Below are 20,749 nucleotides of genomic sequence, written 5' to 3' on the forward strand. Positions count from 1 at the left end.
ATTAACAAATTTGATTCAGGAACTAGCTTATTGAGTATGACAAAAATGCTTAGAATAAAAATCATTTCAAGAAATGCTGCAGTAGCTAAAAAACAAATGCTGGAAAATAAAAATAACGTATTTAAAAATGAGGCTATAGCTGGGCGCATTGGACCGGAGCATATGGATGTGATCCAGTCAAAAAGACCAGACACAGGCTAGCCATGCATCGCTAGCAACTACGTAGTACTAGCAAATGGTACATGCTTCACATGTGAGAATGTACACAATTTGATAACTGATGTTATGCTCCATGCTCAGCCATTAAGATACATGACCCCTAGTTACTAAAAAAACTCATTTCAAACACAAGAATAGAAGAAAGTTTGGGAGCATGCAGTTGGATTTGTTGTGGAGCATGTGTGTGTAATACGTACTAGCAACGAAATGAAGTGTCGATTGGAAAATTCCCCATCGACGGGTGAGAGCTGAGAGGATGATTTTGCATGGGAGGGAGTGGAGTGGTGAAAAGTGTACAGTGATGCTCATATTGCCGGCTTTGGCATAGCAGAATGCAAACTGAATAAAAATGACTTAGTTCGTCCACTTGAATAAGAATAGCAAGTCATGAAGCTACTGGCGCCCACACACAGATAATGTGTATAGAAATGGTAGCTAGAAACTGACCCAGTACCATGTGAATGATATTTATAGATGATTCATGAAACGAATATGCCCCCCCTGAATAGTTATTAACAGGACTTAAAAGTGTATAAGAATGGTTCAGCTTTCATTCTAAGATGTGTGCAACATTGCCATCCTTCAGAAGGAAGCTACATGGAGTCTCAAGGAAATTAAACCTGCAAAGAGGCCGTGATGGAGTCACGAGGAAAATGTGCAGAAAATACTACAACCACATTTCCTCATTTCACCATCACATATCCACATCCCCTGTGCAGGTGGAATTTGTCTTATCCATCTTCATAGTGGCTCCCTTACATGCCAACCACACTCGCACCAATAAACCTTGGCGCAAATATGACTGTAGCATATACTCTATACCACAGTAGCAATCAGTGGCAATCGTGCAACCAAGTTGAATAAACTGGAAACCCCTAAAAATTATCTGTAAATGGAACCAGTGATTGTCATAGGCTCCAACTTCTCCACACGTACACCTCAACTAATTCTACGAATTGCTGAACTAATGGCACGACTAAGTAAGGCCCAAACGAGGCTTCGATCCGAATTTGGGAGCAGTAAACTGCTGATTCCGAACGAGACGCGTGCACACATAGCTCAGTGGAATTGAGCTACGCAGGACTCAAATCCGCGCGACGGGAACAACTGATGACACTATGCAGATGCGACGGGAAATTAAGAAACAGAGAACACCTAGGTGCTCCAGTGGCGAAAAGCAACGGCCAGGAACAGAATCGAATAATAGATCCTTGCATACAGCTAAGAAATAAAGTTGAGGTTCTCACGTTGTGGTCGAGGAACTTGAGGAGATCGAGCAGCACGACGTGGTAGCGGTCGTAGACGGGGCCGACGATGGCCTTGACGGTCCCCTGACGTAGTCGACGTCGGGGCGGAGCGGGCCGGCGCCCTGCTTGGCGTACGCGTAGGCCGCGGCGACCAGCAAGACAGCCTGCGCGGCCACCTGCTGCACGAACTCGAGCTACCTCAGCCTGGCCTCCTCCTCCTCAGGCGTCCTCTCCACCGTCACATCCTCCTGCGCGCGCGCCAACAAACCACAATCAGCACCAAGTCAAGGAAGATGAAGAACTTTTTTGATCGAGTCGATTTCGCTGCTAGGGTTTCGAGGATTCGGTGGATGTATTTGGTGACGCGATCTTGTTCCCCATCACCGCCGCGGCGCCCCTCTGCCTCCACCGAGAGGGCGGACACACACGCGCCCATCTCCACGGTGCAGCGAAGGATGGTGAGTCCGACGATGCGCAGTGGATGGGCGCGGGAGAGGGTGGAGCAGCGGCGCTTGGGGGTGGGGCTCGAGCTCCGCCGAAGGGAGGTGGCCAACGCAAGCAAGAATGGAGATGGAGGTCGGGGCCGGGAGGGTGAGTGGTTCTGACTTGGATTGGATCTTCGAGGGAGAAGGGGGCAGCGGCGGCTGGAGTGGGTGGGGATCTGAGTTAGGGTTTGGGTGGTTGGACTGCGGGTGGGACGAGGGATGAGAGGGTGAGGTGGGTGTGGGCCGTTGGATCTGTGAGTATCTGACGGTCTCTGATACTTGATCCGCGTGAACATGTCCAGGACCAATCAGAAGGAAGTATAGGCTTTGATGATGTTATGACCATGTAAATTGGTCTTAATCGATTAACAGTAAGCAAAGAACTATGAGTCAGCCAGATGATTTTGTCTAGAAATCATCCGCCTAGCTAGCCGCCCGATTTGCGCATTGGCTATCATTCGATCACATCAATATGTCACGACAGCACCGAGCATGAAAAAGCTCCATTGCAGCGTCGAGGAGATCCAACGCAGCACCACGATGCCCGGCGGTAAGTTCCCTTCTCTTCTTATGACAATGTTTAAGTACGGTTCCCTCAAATAACTAGAGGTAGTTTCATACTAGGTGGGATTTTCGACGATTCACTACGAAGCGGGTCAAATTTTAATTATAGCTGCCTCATAGTTTGCTCAAATGATTCCATATTTCGCACAAGTTTGCATCTTGGAATGGCAAACAATATTGCCTAAGGAAGTTTTCGTTTTCTTTGGACGAAAGAACCATTTTCCATTTTCCGAGTGCCCAAAAGGAGGGTTTTTTTTAAGGACCTCCAAAATAATTGTTGCAAAATTGGACCAAATCATTTTCCTAAAATACTAGGCCATATTTAATGCACAATTGACCAAATGGTTGGGTGTAAAAAGTTTTGATCCACCTCTGGTGAAAAAGACAAATTCTCGCCGATTCAGCTGGAAGCGGGTCAAATTTGAACTGTAGCTGCCTCGTAGTTTGCTCTTTATTTTTTCCAAAAATCATTTCTGGGTACATAAGTATCTTTTTAATCAGAAAAACACCAACAAAATTCCAAGATTCAACCACTAGCTAGGAACGGTCATTCCTGCCGTTTTGACCGCATTTTGAAACGGGCATAAAAAAATCAAAAAAAATAAAAAAAATTGGGAAACCTTCGCATTGTGTCATCATATGTGGCCAAGTTCCTAGGAAAAATAACAAACTTGTAATACGGCAATTATTTTAAAAAAGTGTTCTCAGAAACGAGCTATCATGTGTGGAGATCAATGGCTTTCAAGCCAAATGATCAATCTTATGGCCACATTCATGGCATAGTTTGTTCAAACGATCTCATATTGTGCACAAGGGTGCATATTGGAATGGCAAACAATGTTGCCTAAGGAAGTTTTCATTTTCGTTGGACGAAAAAACCATTTTCCATTTTTCGAGTGCCCGAAAGGAGGGTTTTTTGTGAAGGAACTACCAAATAATTTTTGCAAAATTGGACCAAATCATTTTTCTAAAATACTAGGCCATATTTAATGCACAATTGACCAAATGGTTGGGTGTAAAAATTTTTGATCCACCTCTGGTGAAAAAGACAAATTCCCGCCGATTCAGTTGGAAGCGGGTCAAATTTGAACTGTAGCTGCCTCGTAGTTTGCTATTTATTTTTTCCAAAAATCATTTCTAGGTACATAAGTATATTTTTAATCAGAGAAACACCAACAAAATTCCAAGATTCAACCACTAGCTAGGAACGGTCATTCCCGCCGTTTTGACCACATTTTGAAACGGGCATAAAAAATTCAAAAAAAATCAAAAAATTGGGAAACCTTCGCATTGTGTCGTCATATGTGGCCAAGTTCCTAGGAAAAATAACAAACTTGTAATACGGCAACTATTTTAAAAAAGTGTTGTCAGAAACGAGCTATCATGTGTGGAGATCAATGGCTTTCAAGCCAAATGATCAATCTTATGGCCACATTCATGGCATAGTTTGTTCAAATGATCTCATATTGTGCACAAGGGTGCATATTGGAATGGAAAACAATGTTGCCTAAGGAAGTTTTCATTTTCGTTGGACGAAAAAACCATTTTCCATTTTTCGAGTGCCCGAAAGGAGGTTTTTTTGTGAAGGAACTACCAAATAATTGTTGCAAAATTGGACCAACTCATTTTTCTAAAATACTAGTCCATATTTAATGCACAATTGACCAAATGGTTGGGTGTAAAAAGTTTTGATCCACCTCTCGTGAAAAAGACAAATTCTCGCCGATTCAGTTGGAAGTGGGTCAAATTTGAACTGTAGCTGCCTCGTAGTTTGCTCTTTATTTTTTCCAAAAATCATTTCTAGGTACATAAGTATCTTTTTTATCAGAGAAACACCAACAAAATTCCAAGATTCAACCACTAGCTAGGAACGGTCATTCCCGTCGTTTTGACCGCATTTTGAAACGGGCATAAAAAATTCAAAAAAATCAAAAAATTGGGAAACCTTCGCATTGTGTCATCATATGTGGCCAAGTTCCTAGGAAAAATAACAAACTTGTAATACGGCAATTATTTTAAAAAAAGTGTTCTCAGAAACGAGCTATCATGTGTGGAGATCAATGACTTTCAAGCCAAATGATCTTATGGCCACATCCATGGCATAGTTTGTTCAAATGATCTCATATTGTGCACAAGGTTGCATATTGGAATGGCAAACAATGTTGCCTAAGTAAGTTTTCATTTTCTTTGGACGAAAAAACCATTTTCCATTTTTGAGTGCCCAAAAGGAGGTTTTTTTGTGAAGGAACTACCAAATAATTGTTGCAAAATTGGACCAAATCATTTTTATAAAATACTAGGCCATATTTAATGCATAATTGACAAAATGGTTGGGTGTAAAATGTTTTTATCCACCTCTCGTGAAAAAGACAAATTTCCGCCGATTCGGTTGGAAGCGGGTCAAATTTGAACTGCAGCTGCCTCATAGTTTGCTATTTATTTTTTCCAAAAATCATTTCTAGTTACATAAGTACCTATTTAATCATAAATACATGGTTTGGTGGCGATACGTCGAGGTTTGGGTGGTGGCCGAGGGCCCCAACTCTAGAGCGCGTAAACTCGCATGCCCGTCGTGTGGTCACCGCGTGACCGTGGTGTTGCCATGTGTTCTGGGTGGCCTAGGCATGTCTAGTGGGTTGGGCACTCCCCAGGTAGGTGCTAGGAAGAAAATTACAACATAAGATTCTCACGAGGAGACCGATTGATGCTCAAACATGAATTAGCAGCCAAGTGTTTGATTAGCGGTACGGGAAATGTACATGGCTAATGGGCGTGAGTTTTGGCTGAGGATGATCAGTTACTGAGGATACCGTCTTCACAAATTTTCAGCTCAAAAGCAAGAGCCTAGGTGATACTTGCTTTGCAAACTACCACGCTGGACATGACTACGAATGTTGAAGCTCGGCTCAAAATAATAAATGGATTGAGCTGGAATTTGGTGGAGGATGGTTATTTGGGCATAGGAAAGCACTGTAGAAAATGGATACTATTTGGACATGCCAAAGTAGTACTTCCTTCACAATGCTCTTCTATGGACAGAAACTTGGGAAAACTAGTGAGAGAGATTGGATGAATGAAATGAGCTCAAAATTGGTGTAGGTAAGTTACTTAGGTATGGTCATGCTCTGGTAAATTTTCAGATCATTTCAGTAAGCCTAGCTAGTACTTACTTCACAAAGCTTCTCTCGAGGTAGAAACTTTGGAAATTTCCCGAGAAAGATTTACTAGGAAAATTGAGCTGAATATTATCATGTGGCAATGATTTTGGTATGGAAGAGTGCCCGAAAAGTTTGAGGGTAATAGGAGGGGTCTATATAACACTTGCTTTGCAACGTGCCAATTTGGCCATAAAATATAAATTGAACCTGGGCTCACATAGGTGATATGACTGAGCTGCAATTTGGAGGAGGGTGATAATTTGGGCATATTAAGGAACTGTATAAATTTCATGTCATCTAGAGATATAAAAAAGGTACTTCCTTCACAATGCTTCTAGGTGGACAAAAACTTTGGAAATTTGCTGAAGAAGATTTGCTAGGCAAATGGAGCTGAATTTTGTCATGCGGTAATGATTTGGATAGGAAAGAGTGCCCAAAAATTCCGAGGGCAATCAAGAATATATAAATAGCACTTCCTTCATAAAGTGTTGTTGTGAACAAAATAGGAAAATGAATATTGTTGAATTAGTTTTGAACTTGGCAAGGAAGGATTTTTACATATTTGATGAAGATATGCCCCAAAGAATTTATGAGATATTTTTGGGAATTTTGGGAATGATAGAAATATAGGTTGCTTCACAACCTAGGGCAAAAACTGCCACATGGACATGACACATAGGCAAAACTGATGAGATGGCGCCTAGTCATCACAACCCACCACAATCTACAAGGCTATGACCATCTATATTGGTCATTAACAACTAGAAATAAGGCAGCGGACTAGCACTATTTGCTTTGTGACCATTTCGTGTAAGGAAATTACAACCTTTCTGACCAAAATGGTCGCAATGGTTTAGGGTTTGGAGCCCCCTGAACAGCTTTTGACCAATTGGTCTAAAATGGTCATAAATTTATGACCAATTCTTCGAGGGTCACTGACAGAAGGTCATAAGTTGACATATTTCTTGTAGTGCCCAAAGAATGAGGGCGGTATGGGATTCCGAGACCTTTACTCCTTTAACCTAGCAATGCTTTCGAAGCAATGTTGGCGGCTTGTCACTGACCCACATTCTTTATGTGCCCAGGTGCTGAAGGCGACGTACTTCCCAAACTGCAGCATACTCGAAGCCACTTTGAAAAATGGCGCATCTTTTACCTGGCAAAGCATCATGAAGGGAGTTGCTACGTTCAAACTGGGATATATATGGAGGATTGGGAATGGTGAGAGCATCAATATTTGGAATGACCCCTGGGCACCAGCAAGTCCAGATAGAAAAATTATCTCTGCACGTGGGCCGACTGTGTTGTCAAGAGTTAGCGATCTAATAGACCCAAATACTGGGATGTGGGACGAAGATCTTCTTCTATCTATCCTGAACCCAGTGGACGTTCGGAGAGTGCTGCAAATCCCACTTAGTTACAACTCATTTGAGGATTTCATCGCTTGGCATCCAGACCGAATGGGAATTTTTTTAGTAAGGTCTGCGTACAAACTGCAATGGAGTCATACCTACCAGGCGCAGCAAAACTTAAGGGAGAGACCGGGGGGTTCAAACTCACCTGAAATATGGACGAGGCTATAGAAGCTAAAAGTTCCACGAAAGGTTTCAATCTTCTGTTGGCGTTCGCTGCATGGAATAATACCCTTAAAATCCATACTTACTAATAGGCATGTTGGTTCAGATAGTGCATGTCCAATATGCCACCATGGACCCGAGGATGTGCGTCACTTGCTGTTTGATTGCTCTCATGCATTATCTCTATGGGGTCAGCTGGGTATTCTATATATAATTGAAGAGGCTAAAAAGATTGACCGGTCAGGCTCAGTCATTCTGGAACATCTACTAACAGCTGATGACTGTCCTGCTCCGCTCAAACCAAACTTAGATATAAAGCAGATTATTGCGGTGGAGGTATGGTACCTTTGGTGGATTCGACGACAAGTTACACATGATGGTAAACGCCTAGACCCAGCAAAATGGCCTATTTCTGTCCTTGCAATCACAAATAACTACCACGAAACCTTTTCAAAGAAGCACACCGATCCGGTGAATACTTGGTGCAGACCTGAACCGAAGTTTGTGAAACTGAATGTCGATGCAGCGTTTCATGCTGATGTAGGGGCTGGAGCAGTAGCCGCAGTTCTAAGAGATAGCAAGGGGAATTTTTTTGGCTGCTCAATGCAAATACTTTCCTCATGCCTATGATGTTGTTACTTCAGAGGCAATGACAATGAGGGAAGGGCTTATATTTGCAAACTCACTGGGATTTCCAAGGGTGGAAGCTGAATCGGACTCGCTCGTGGTGATACAATATTGCACAGGTGAAAGCAGATGGTGGGACGCAGCTGCTGCGGTGTTTGCGGATTGCGTGGATGCGGCGTCACTTATCGAAGGTCAAGTTTAAACATTGCCTTAGATCTTGTAATCAGGCAGCGCATGAGCTAGCCAGCTTTTGTTTTTGTGATAAGATCTCGAACTCCTGGAATGATGGGGCCCCGGCCTGTATTACTTCCAGTTTGGTGGATGATATAACTTCTGTTGATTATTAATAAAGCTAGCCATGAAGACCTTCTTAAAAAAAAAGATGCTCGAGAGCCGTAGCCACTGTTGGCTTCACCTAAGCGACGAAACAAGGCGTCGAAAGATGCAAACAAATGCAAGAGTAGCTATATGCAGCTAAAGTTGCATTTTAATTATAAACCACAACATTGTCGGCATTCCACAGCATTTGGTTGACCATGTGCATGCACACGTGACTAATTGTGTCCATTTCAGTGGCATGAGTAAGTTTGGGAGTCGTCCGACGGAGTAAATCATTTGCCAATGCCGAATAAAAATGTAAAACTGATCAAAAATGAAAATGGAAAACCTAAAATGCAATCGGGCGCTAGTTATCATGCACGCTATGTGTATCGATGGTTCTTGCCGTAAAAGTTACAAAAAAATCTACATGGAAAAAAATGCCATGGGCGCTGGTTACCATGAAGAGACATGAGCGATTGGAAGGAATGGATATGTGATCTAAATAGGAATATGAATAGGGATATGGATATGAACTGATTTTATATAATCGGATGTAATTTCCTTATTTGCTTGGATGTCTTATACTAAGACGGTAAAAAAGAAAGAATCCAGAGCCTTGTGAATGTCGGCAGGCGCCTAAAATTAAGATGGGTTAAAGAATGCCAAGGGGAAGCCAAATCCCGGATATGAATATGGACATGATCTTGTAATCTGATATGATCCCATCCTCCGAGATTCCAATGTTTGCTTCCATCTAATGAACTATTTATACGCATGATCTAGGCTGGTTCGTTTGCATCAACACAACATTGTCCATCCATCGTTTGTCTTGGTCCAAGTCCAAGTCCAACAATGGCATCATCATCGTCCCAGTTCACATTCTCCCTGCACGACGGCAGCCTCACCGTCGGCGGAGCCGTGCTCCTCTCCGGCGTGCCGTCCAACGTTGCGCTCTCCCCATTCCAGGTCGACCCGTCGTCCTCTGATGCGCCGGCACACCTTCTCGAGCAGGCCACGGCCGCCACGGGCCGCGGCGCTTTCCTCGGCTTCACGGCCCCGGCCGCCACCGACCGCGCGCCGTGCCGCATCGGCCAGTTGGCCGGCCGGAGGTTCCTCAGCGTGTTCCGCTTCAAGACGTGGTGGAGCACCATGCGCGCCGGCGACAAAGGCCGCGACGTGCAGCCCGAGACGCAGTGGGTGCTCCTCGACGCCCCCGAGCTCGGCCCCGGCGGGTGCGTCTTCGTGCTCCCGCTCGTGCAGGGCAGCTTCCGCTCCGCCATCTTCCCCTCGGAGGACGACGAGGACGGCCTCGTGCTCTGCGCCGAGAGCGGATCGCCGGCTGTCACCGGCACGGACTTCGGGCGCATAGCCTACGTGCACGCCGGCACCGACCCCTACAAGGTCATCCGCGAGGCCTACGTTGCCGCCCGGGTGCACCTCGGCACCTTCAAGCTCATCGAGGAGAAGGCCCTGCCGCCCACGGTGGAGCGGTTCGGTTGGTGCACCTGGGACGCGTTCTACCTCACCGTAGACCCCGCCGGCGTCTGGCAGGGCGTCTCGGAGTTTACCGACGCCGGCGTGCCGCCCCGCTTCATCGTCATCGACGACGGTTGGCAGAGCGCGAACCGTGACGACGACCCCCCACACGCCGACACGCCGGGGCTCGTCCTCTGCGGCGGGCAGATGACGGCACGCCTCTACCGCTTGGACGAGGGCGAGCGCTTCCGGCGGTACAGGGAGGGCGATCTGCTGCGGTGCCCGCCGGAGCTCTTCTACGACAAGAACCTGCCCAAGACCGTCGTCCGCAAGGCCTGCGAGATCGAGGGCATCCTCAACGCCAGGAAGAAGGCGGCGGCCGCCGAGGTGTCAAGCTTCGACGCCAAGCTCGAGCAGCTGCGGCGGGAGCTGGAGCAGCTGCTCGCCAAGAGCGCGGACGTCCTCGACAAGCTCCGCAGCCGGGATGAAGGTGGCGACGGCGGCGAGGTGGGGCTGAAGGCGTTCCTCAAGGACATGAGGCAGAGGTTCCCATCGCTGGACGACGTGTACGTGTGGCAGGCTCTCTGCGGCGCGTGGGGCGGCGTGCGTCCGGGCACGGCGGCACTGGACACCGTCGTCGAGCCCGCGCGCCTCTCCCCTGGCCTGGCGGGCACCATGGACGACCTGGCCGTGGACCGCATCGTGGAGGGCGGCATCGGGCTGGTGCAGCCGCAGCACGCCGGCAAGCTGTACGACGCCATGCACTCGTGCCTCGCCGGCGCCGGGGTGACGGGCGTGAAGGTGGACGTGATCAACACGCTGGAGTACGTGTGCGCGGAGCATGGCGGCCGCGTGGAGCTCGCCAAGGCCTACTACGCCGGGCTCTCTGATTCCATCGCCGCCAACTTCGAGGGCACGGGCATCATCGCGAGCATGGAGCAGTGCAACGACTTCTTTTTCCTGGGGACGAGGCAGGTGTCCATGGCCCGTGCCGGCGATGACTTCTGGTTGGGCAACGGTGACGACGCCTACTGGCTGCAGGGCGTGCACATGGTGAACTGCTCCTACAACAGCCTGTGGATGGGCCAGTTCGTACGCCCGGACTGGGACATGTTCCAGTCGGACCACGTGTGCGCCGCTTTCCACGCCGCCTCCCGCGCCGTCTCCGGCAGCCCCATCTACGTGAGTGACTCCCTTGGCTGCCATAACTTTGCCTTGCTCAAGACCCTTGTGTTCCCGGACGGTACCCTGCCGCTGTGCCTCCATTATGCATTGCCCACCAGAGACTGCCTCTTCAAGAACCCTCTCTCGGATCAGGAGACTGTCCTCAAGATGTGGAACCTCAACAAGGTACAAAATTATATTTCAGTTAATTTTGATTTTCAATTCATTACAATGCACCAGAATTCTTGGAGAATAGTCAAATACCACAAAGAGCCAGGAACATCAAATTTTAATTTTGCCACGGTATCCTCACTTGACATTAATTTAAGTTACTTGTTATGCCATGGCATCGAAACTTGTGTTAGAATTAATCTTGACATGTGTGCACCTGCATGCGTGCATTGCATGTTAGTGGTCAGAGATGGCCGTAGTCGTTGAGTCAGTTGTGTACTAGCGTGAGTCTAGGAGTTGGTTAGTGGAGTAGTTCAAGTGCTCTGCCTTTTCATTATAGTAGGGAGAAAACTGTACAAAGCTGTTCTAGTAGTTTTTAGCTGCATGTGCATGCATGTCTAGAGCGATTCTAGCAGAATATAAGTCAAGTTGATAGCTGAACACGGCTGGGTAGTGTTTGGTCGTGGTGTCTAGAGCGTACGGGCATGTGTTAGTGCTGTTAATTGCAGTAATGAAAGAGAAGGGGCCGTGAGGGCTAGCTAGTGAAAAAAAAATGTTGTGCATTTGTTCTCACCGGGAGTAAAAAGGCAAACCTAGTTTGCTCCATGGTCAAGTGTGTGTACGTGTGGGTTTCTCATCATGTGTGTGTGTGTGTGTGTGTGTGTGTGTGTGTGTGTGTGTGTGTGTGTGTGTGTGTGTGTGTGTTCATGAGTGAAAAAAGAGAGTTGTGTGAGGCAACCAAGAGGTAGAAGAAGAGGGTGCTGGCTGCGAGGATGCGGCGCCAACAACTTGATTTGTGTCTAAATTATTCTCAAGCACAAGTACATAACTGAATTATGCCATGGTGTTCTACATTCCATTTTGACTTAATTATGCCATTGAGTTTTCAGTTTGTTTGCATCTGAATTACCTAAAACTTTGCATGTTTTTTGCAGTTTGGAGGTGTGATTGGGGCGTTCAACTGCCAGGGAGCAGGCTGGGACCCCGCAGAGCGCCGCATCCGAGGCCACGCACATTGCTACAAGGCAGTCACCGGCGAGGTCCACCCAACTGATGTCGAGTGGGGGCAGAGGGAAGAGACGGCAGCCATGGCCGACGCGGCAGAGTTCGCCGTGTACAAGCACCACTCTGGGGAGCTGTTCCTGATGACCCCTCAGTCGGGGCCCATCCACTTCACCCTGCAGCCATCCTCGTACGAGATATTCACATTTGCTCCGGTGACGCCAGTGGCAGGTGGGGCCACCCAGTTTGCGTCGGTCGGCGTGGTCGACATGCTCAACTGCGGTGGCACCATTGCTGATGTTGGGGGCGATGGCGCGGAGGTGATGGTGAAGGTGAAGGGGGCGGGGAGGCTGGTGGTCTACTCATCGGCGAGGCCGGAGAGGTGCACGGTGGACGGGTCTGAGGCTGCGTTCGAATGGGGAGTTGGCGGGAAGCTGGAGGTTGCTGTCTCTTGGAAGAAGGACAAGGAGGGCGGCTCTGAAGTGGTCTTCTCCTACTAGCCATAAGATTATCAGCTCTACTTAGTAATAAATAATGAATAATGATTGCTATTGTGCTGTGTGATGAGCGCACGCACGCACGCACGCAGTATTAGTACAAGTTTGTTTTCACTCTAGGTATATCACATTTTGAAGCTGCAACTGCAACTATATTTTTGGTTGAAAAGATGGTTTATGTTTGCGGTGATGAGAATTTACCTCAGTTATGGTTTTGTTTTCTAGCTCACTACTGCAACTGTCTCAAATAGAAACTTGATCTGAAAAAAGAAACTCTCTTCGTCCCCAAATAGATGATTTATAATCTAATATAAAATTTTAGCGAGGCGTCATATCAATATCACTATTAGATATATTTTCATATTGTATTTGTTCAACAGTTGTTGATGCTATGAATCTGGTCCAACTTAAAAATACTTGACTTTCTAAATGAATTTATACGCTATCTATTTGAGGAACCCTGTCCAGGCTGGGTGGGACTCAAAAACATAATTAGTTTTTTTCAATCGTTTGCATGGCTAACTCGTATCTCACGTCTTTTTCATATTGTTCTTGTTTTGTCCCTGTCTTCTCTCATCATAGACGCGGGCAAGACCAATTTTAAGATGGATGTGATATAGGCTTTCTAAAAAAAGCATGTGCACAAGAGATTCTTTTTAAAAGGAGGTTCAGTCCCTCGGCCTCTGCAGCATAATGATGCACAAAACCATGTTTATACTTAGTACGATTGCTAAAACTCAGATCTGTCAAGTTTCCTCATTCACGCCGCCAAGATCTGAAGGCGCAGAGATTCATGTGGATTGTTTTTTCCTGATTCTTGGGTTATGGGCTTGTGTTATTAGTGGATTATATGACCCTTTTCCTCTTTTTTTTGGTTTATGGGCATGTGTCCCTGGATTATGGCCCTTCTAAAATTTTCAATATTTTTGTTTTCCAATTTATGTGCCTTTCAAGAAAAAACATTTCCCTCCTATAAATTCTATGGGTTATTTTTTTATTCCTCATTTCTTTCCTATTCTTACTTTTTCTTGTTTTCGGATGCCATTTCATTTTAATGACATCAAAAGCCAGGCCTCCTTTTTGTAGGCAGAAATGTTTTAGTTTTCATTTTTTTAGATATTTTCATTTGGCCAAGGTTTTCAACCTGTTTCACAGCTGCATGTTTTTAAATGGGATTGCAATTGCAAGTTTTCAATGTGGTCACAACTATAAATATGGAGAGGATGGATGTGGTGATGAAGATGCAGATGGATATGGAGATGAGAACGGAAATAGCGGCATGTAGGGGTTGAAGATGGCTTCTGGTTCTTTGTTTCACGAATGGTGGCTCTCATGTTGCACTGCTGGGAAAGAGCTTATAGGTGAACCCCAATGAGTGGCGGGCGGCGTAGGTCACCCGCCACAGCTACTTTTAAAAAGTGGTGATCTTGCGCTGGCTAAGGAACAGGCGATGGAAGGTAAAACGACAGTTGCATGTTGCCGCACCTAACATTGCTCAATCGTGAAACCAGTAGATCGATATTTGATTCACCACCGCAGCTCCTATGTCCCCTTGTAGATGTCACCGGGAAGACCATGTTGCTCACGGCAGCTCCATAGGGATCCAGTGCTTAGGCGTCCCCACGAGGAAGCCTCCGATGAGTGTGGGAAGTTGACGCGCCGTCGTCGCTGTTTCATCCATGTGGGAGATGGAGACGAGCAAGAGGAGGCAGGTGGGGTGGGGTGGGGTTAGCCCATCCAGAGGCAGATGCGTAGAGCATATCACGGCCGCTTGCTCCGAATCGGACGCTATGTTGTGTATAGGTGAACGAAAGAGCTCCAAATTGGCTTTGGGAATAGCGGCCCCTAGGACACTGGGCCCAAAAGTAGCCCACATGCAAGGAGAGGCATATCAGGTTGCAACCTGAGCCTAGATCGGATGGCGATGTACATCTCATACACGAAATCGAATGGCTCATGAGCAAGGGTGCGTGAAAGGCCATAGAAATGGTTCAATTTTGCTTTCCAAAAATAACCGGCGGCCATTGGCAGGTAACCATGCACAATCCAAGAGGTTTGAGGCGAGCTGGGTTTGGGAGTACAGTTTTCAAGTCACAGTTGAGAAAGCTTGGAATGAAGTTTTAGATGATCCCTTAGTGAGCAGTGTTTACGAGAAGCTTAACAAGATCATGCTCAGTTTCATGATTGGGATCAACGTGTCCTCAAGAAACCAGTGAAACGGCTCTGGAGAGCATAAAGGGACTTAAGAGAAAATTATGTCGGAGCCGATGAATGATGCAAGTGAGGCAAGGAGGAAAGAACTCACTGAGTTGATAGAGTATCACTTAGAACTTGATGAAATACAAATGATGCTAAAGTACGGAGATCGTAACACGGGCTTTCTCCAGCCGTACGCATCAGCTATATGCATCAATTGTTTGGTGACATATCTTTTAAAAAATGTTTATCAGTGAGAAAACGTAGAGATGAACTGGCAGAATCACAGAAAGGTTCAATTGATATTTTTTTTAGAAACGGTAGTTCTTCGAAGAACTTAAAGTGTTCAGAAGTATATTTGGCTTCTTAGCTCAAAAGAATTTTATTGAATGATATTTAATTATGCAAATGTTGTGCTAAATTTGTACAAACGGTTTCTCAAAGTTATGTTGAATTAGATATCTCTTCTCAGAATTACGACTACGACAAATGACTATACCAGAATCTGATCTGCCATTGCGTGCTATGGAGATGTTCGAGATTGTTGGAGGCCCTTTTCCAAATATATTAATAGCTTATCAAATTTTATTTGCTGTACCATTCACTGTAGCATCAGCTGAACGTTGTTTCTCAAAGTTGAAGTTATTGGGAAAATATTTGAGATTCATGAAAGATTGAATGGTCTTGCTACTTTATGCATTGAGAAAGCAAAGTTGGACGAAATAAATAACGTTGTACAGATCTGATCATCATATTAAGGAAGCTTTGGAGACGCTGTCTTCGGGTGAAGACATCGAGTAACGAACAGATTAGAGAAAATAGAAACTAGTGTAAATTCTCATGCATTAACATTATATCTCATGATAACACAAACGCTTCGAGTTGCTGTCAGCTTTGACAAGATTTTCATACTTAGAAGGGCGGGATGATTGTCCCTTTGTGCCCCTTAGAAGAGCGATCCTTTGTAGAACTATATTGTTTCCATACTATTAGGATGTACTGAATTGCTTTGAAAATACAATACATTCTGAATTTCTATTTGTCCATAAGGGCCCCATTTCGCCGTCTCGCCCCAGGGCCGGAATATGTATGGACCGGCCTTGCGTCGTTGCCACCGGCGTCGTTGCAGGCATTGTTACCAGCTTGCATGGCCATTGCCATTGCCTTCTTCACCAAAACATGCAGCTCAGCATTCTCTTCACGGAGCAGAGGCTGTGATTCCCACATCTCATCATTCTCTTTCCTTACATGCTGCACCTCCTTCTCGTAAGCATGCATGGACTTCAGGAGGTGCATGTACTTGTCGTCAGCACTTGCAAACGCTGCACCCTTCGCCTCTGCAATGTACTCGGGGGATACAACGTGCAGCTTCACATTGGCTGTGGCCAACTCACCACGCAGGACGCAGCCGCACGGCCTCGGCCCTAGCAGCTTCCAATTCAGCCTCCATTGCCAAAGGGACGAACGACCTCCTTCACCTTGAATCCTTTTGGCTCGACGATGTCCGGGATGCTTCGCCACCAGCGCGAGCTCACATGCAACGTCCGTCAGCAGCGCCGGCTCGTCGTCGACGTCTGCGCCGGCAAGAAGCGCCTTCTCTTTCTTCTACTCCCCGCACTCGGACTTGAAGTTACCCTTCTCGCCGCACTCGAAGCAGGTAAGCTTCGACTTGTCGAACTTAAGGCGTTCCTTTTTCTTGCCATCATCACGACCACAGCCCCCGTTGTTCTTGTTGCCGCTGCTAGAGCCCTTCCCCTTCTTTTTTTTTAAGGATTAACTCCTCTAGCTGGGCGCATGAAACCAGCATCAGCTTCTCTCCTTCATCGCCACCATTTTGACGAAGACCGAGCTGGTTCTACTCGAACGCGGTGAGGCGCCCAATCGCCTCCTGTACTGTCATCGCCGAGACATCAACCCATTGCTCAATGGTGTTGACGATGTCCACGAAACGATCTGGAACGGCGTTGAAGAGCCGCTACATCATGGCCTCGTCTTCCAGTGTAACACCGAGGGAGCGGATCTCGCTCACCAGCGGGATGAGCTTCTGGGCGAACTCCGGGATCGTCTCCCCGTCCGCCATGTCGAGGCGATCAAATTGTCTCTTCAGTTGGCGTGCATGCGCCTTCCTCACGCGATCCTTGCCGAGGCGTGCACACCGGATCATCTCCCACGCCTCACGTGCAGTGTCGCACTCCGCAACCTGCAGCATCACGTGATCCGGAACGGATTGAGAGAGCGCGGCAAACGCCCCTTCGCCCGCAGCCTAATCATACTCACCGGAGCCTTCAATCACGGACCAAACATGCAACGGCTTCATCAGGACCTTCATCTTCGCGGCCCACATCGAGTAGTTTGTGTCCATCAGCATCGGATACTGGACGGGCACACTCATGGCCCTCAACGGGGTAGCGAGCACGACAGCGCCGCCATCCGCTGCAGCAGCCTTCCTGGCCGCCGGCGGTGTGTACTTTCCACAGCCGTTGCTGCTCTTCCCATCTCTACTCTTCGGAGATGTATCACCCATCGCCGCCACTGCCCAACTCCTCCGATCACCGCCACCAAAACGCCCAAGGCCCTGCACCCCGTGGCTCTGATGCCAATTGATGGTTTTGAAGCTGTGATCTTCTCTCTCTCTCTCTCTCTCAATTCTCTTGCTGAAACTCAACACACGCACATGAGGTAGGAGAGGAGCAAGGCAGTCACACGGAGAGAGTTTTGTGACGCGCAACTTCTGCGTCTTTTCTGTTTCAGTTTGTCTAATTCACATCTAGATGTTTTTTAATGATGTCACATCTAACCTCCTAAAAATAACTACACAGCAACAAGAAATAAAAAAAAAGCCGAGACAAAAAAATAGACCACAAACATAGTGCTTATTAGGTTAGATGTGACATAACTATGTCACATCTAGATGTGTCCTAAATAGACCCTTTCTATTTTCCTTCCTTTATTCTCTCGGCTGCACGCCCAACAGAACGTGGTCATTACATGCTAAGTCTCCGCACGATCCTATTCACCCATGCCATCCCATTGAGGATCGCCAGGAGGCTAACCAATTCATCTACGACTCGATCTAATCCTGTGCATGCACACACACGTGACAGGTCCTAGTTATTTTGTACATGCAAACTAATTAAATGGAAAACCAATGCATGCACGTACAAACTAGCCTATACTGAACTAATGCATGGAGCTGAAGTCCAATGCAATATTTGGCAGACCTTGTAACAAGATTAGCACCAACACCGGCTTGGTGGCGCAGGAAGAAGATGGCCTACCCTGCCACCAAGGAGGACATGGCCACCTTGTGGCTGGAGCACGGACGCCGGGCAGGGTCGACTTGGTTGAGCATGGCCGAGGACGGAGCGGGCACGGTCGAAGCGTAGGGAAGCAAAGATGATCACACAGGGGAGGAGCCGAGGGAAGCACCGGGCCGAGCCTATTCTTAGCACTACCACCCGGCCCTGATTTCTCGGGTTTTGGGGCCACTCCTTGCCAAAATGGCCCAGTAGCTCGCAGATGATGCGGTGGATGGGGTCGCAGCAATCCTTCCGGTGGAGGTGCTTGCTGAGGCATCTGATGCAGCGCCCCCTGAAGCGGCTTAAGAAAGTGTTGTGGCCTGGATCTGCATTGAAGCCCCTATAACTTGATATTGACTCTTTCTTAAATAGGATTTTATCGTGCCTAAAATGTTAACCCAGCTAGAGATATACACAACAGATATGTTTATTCACGTGCTAATTAAATTTTAGAAAGCATACCGCAACTTGTAGATGTACAACCTACTAGTACTACATATCTTGGGCATGGACGCATGGTGGCCAACATCAATCTCACTCCATACACATCTTCTTTAGACCCAACCTACGTCGTGACGTCGATGCCACCATCAATCTCCACCTCAGTAGCGGCAGGCACCGTTGTGTCTTCCTCCTCCGTGCCATCATGCCCGTTCGAGAGCCCCTTGTGGCGCAGCCGCAGCAGCACGCCGTCGAGTATGCCTGCCACGCGCGTCGGCGCGACGAGCTGGGGAAAGTGCCCAACGGACTCGACAATCTCCACGGCCACGTCTGTGCCTGCCTTCGTCATTCTCCGCTCCATGTACTCGGCCACGACCGGCGGTGCGGCAAAGTCATGGCGCACCCCAACGATGGTGCACTGTGTTGGCACAGCGTCGAGGGCCGGGCGCTGGTCGCCGAGGAAGATCATCCTGGCCACCCCGAGAGCCACGGCCGGGTCCATGGCCAGGAAGCTACGCTCCAGGGGCTCCACGGTTGCGGCGGCCATGTCGTCGGCAGCGCCACCGGCGGCGTTGGGGACGAAGCCCTTGACCCAGGCTTGGAAGTCGGACTCCATGGCCCCCAACATACCGTGGATGGCCGCCTCCTCGAAGCCGCCCACGTACCCCTCCTCCTCCGAGTTGATGTACCTGAAAGGCATTGAAAACGAATTTCTCATTTTTTTTCACTTAAATACACCGAGAGTTCATTCAAATGGACTTTGTCACGAAACCAGCACAGCAGTTGAAAGTCAAACCATGCATGCACAACGGGTAGTCACAGTTGTCTCAGGGTAAATAGATCTGGTGTTGCTAATTCTAAATCGCCATAGAAATTTTGAAGTCCATATAGATTTCTTAAAAGATGTGGCTAGGTCTCAGTCGACTATAGTATGTAAGAAAAAAAAGAAAAACTGGAAATATTTTTTTATACAAATCTTCATGCAAAATCAAAGGAAGATAGCATTGACCGAGACATAACGAAGTTACAGTCGACTGACACTTAGAAAAATTGTTTCTTAAAGGATAAATACATTCTAAGTTTAATAAAAAATACAACTCACAGCAGCTTTTAGAATCGATTTAGACATAGAAAATACTCAGTGGACTTAATTAGACGTAGGGAGACTCAAATGGATATACTACTAGCTAGCTGGTACAAACGTCCGACTTAAAATGTAAGACGTTTTTGTATGGTAGCACTAGATATTTTTGAGCGAACCATGTGACATATGTGGTAAGCAATTCAAATCAATCCAAAAGATATTTTTGAGCGACATGTGTTGCCATGCCACGTCCCAATCGACTGTAGTTATTGGGCGGCGGGCACCCGCCGGCGATGTCCATAATTTGGCGCCATGAGGGAGGAGATGAGTGGATAGAAAAGATTTCCCCGTGGCTACGGCGACCGTGACTTATGCATGTAGGCTCGCCGACGTGGACGTCACAATAAATCCGAAAAGGCTAGATCTGGATGAATTACAAGTTACCGTGCGTGCACGATAGGTATGGCGCGGCCAGACTCACGCCGGTCGCGCCACCACCGGTGACATACATCGGGTCGATCTCCGACGGGCGACGGTGGATGTGTGATGTGCCGTATGCATGCATGGATCCCGACGTAGGTACAGTACGTACCTTGGAGAGGCGCAGAGGAGGAGGAGGTGGGCGAAGAGGTCGGGTTGCCGGGCGGCGGCGATACAGCCGACCATGGCGGACATGGAGTGCCCCACTAGCACCGCGCCACGGACATCCCTCTCGTCCATCAGCGCAATCAGGTCGTCGGCGAACCGGGCGAACGTGTACCTCGCCTCGTCGCCGTCCTCGGCACCGGCGGTGAAGTCCCAGTCGAAGAGGACCACCTGTGTCCAGAAGCCGGCTGGTCAGCTACCGATTCACCGACGTAGGCAACACATGCGCATGCCTGTGTACGAACATACCTTGTTTGCTTTGGTGATGGAGGGCAGGATCTTGTCCCAGGACGCCTGGTCCATGCCATAGCCATGCGCGAGCACCACCGTGGCCCCCTCGCCGCCGGGGACGACCACCTCCCTTGCGTTCGCGCACCACGGCCGCATCCTCGCCTCCCTGAACTCAGCCTCCAACTCACTAAGATTCCACTCGCGTCTCCTCTCGTGCGCACATGTGGGGAGAAGGAGATCGATCGGTGGTGTAACTTATAGAGGTAGACCACGCGTCCCCATGTGGATGTGGTGGGTGATGTGCGCGTCAGCGTGTGTATACAAAATCCGCTGGGTCTGCCCCGA

General features: G+C 47.7%; 2 protein-coding genes across 2 annotated transcripts; one reads left to right on the top strand and one right to left on the bottom strand.

Annotated features, from left to right (window-relative positions):
• Positions 1-9,025: 9,025 nt before the first annotated feature.
• Positions 9,026-12,511, top strand: STS (stachyose synthase). Its single transcript, XM_087539218.1, has 2 exons — positions 9,026-11,024; positions 11,945-12,511. The coding sequence occupies exons 1-2, from the start codon at positions 9,051-9,053 to the stop codon at positions 12,509-12,511; spliced, it is 2,541 nt and encodes an 846-aa protein (XP_087395344.1). The 5' UTR covers positions 9,026-9,050.
• Positions 12,512-18,412: 5,901 nt separating this feature from the next.
• Positions 18,413-20,749, bottom strand: LOC125531998 (putative esterase D14L). Its single transcript, XM_048696186.2, has 3 exons — positions 20,423-20,749; positions 20,121-20,344; positions 18,413-19,133 (listed from the first exon to the last, which is right to left on the bottom strand). The coding sequence occupies exons 1-3, from the start codon at positions 20,558-20,560 to the stop codon at positions 18,569-18,571; spliced, it is 927 nt and encodes a 308-aa protein (XP_048552143.2). The 5' UTR covers positions 20,561-20,749; the 3' UTR covers positions 18,413-18,568.

The sequence above is a fragment of the Triticum urartu genome, chromosome 1A (assembly GCF_056163025.1).
Source record: "Triticum urartu cultivar PI428250 chromosome 1A, HENAU_Tu73, whole genome shotgun sequence".
Lineage (NCBI taxonomy): Eukaryota > Viridiplantae > Streptophyta > Magnoliopsida > Poales > Poaceae > Triticum > Triticum urartu.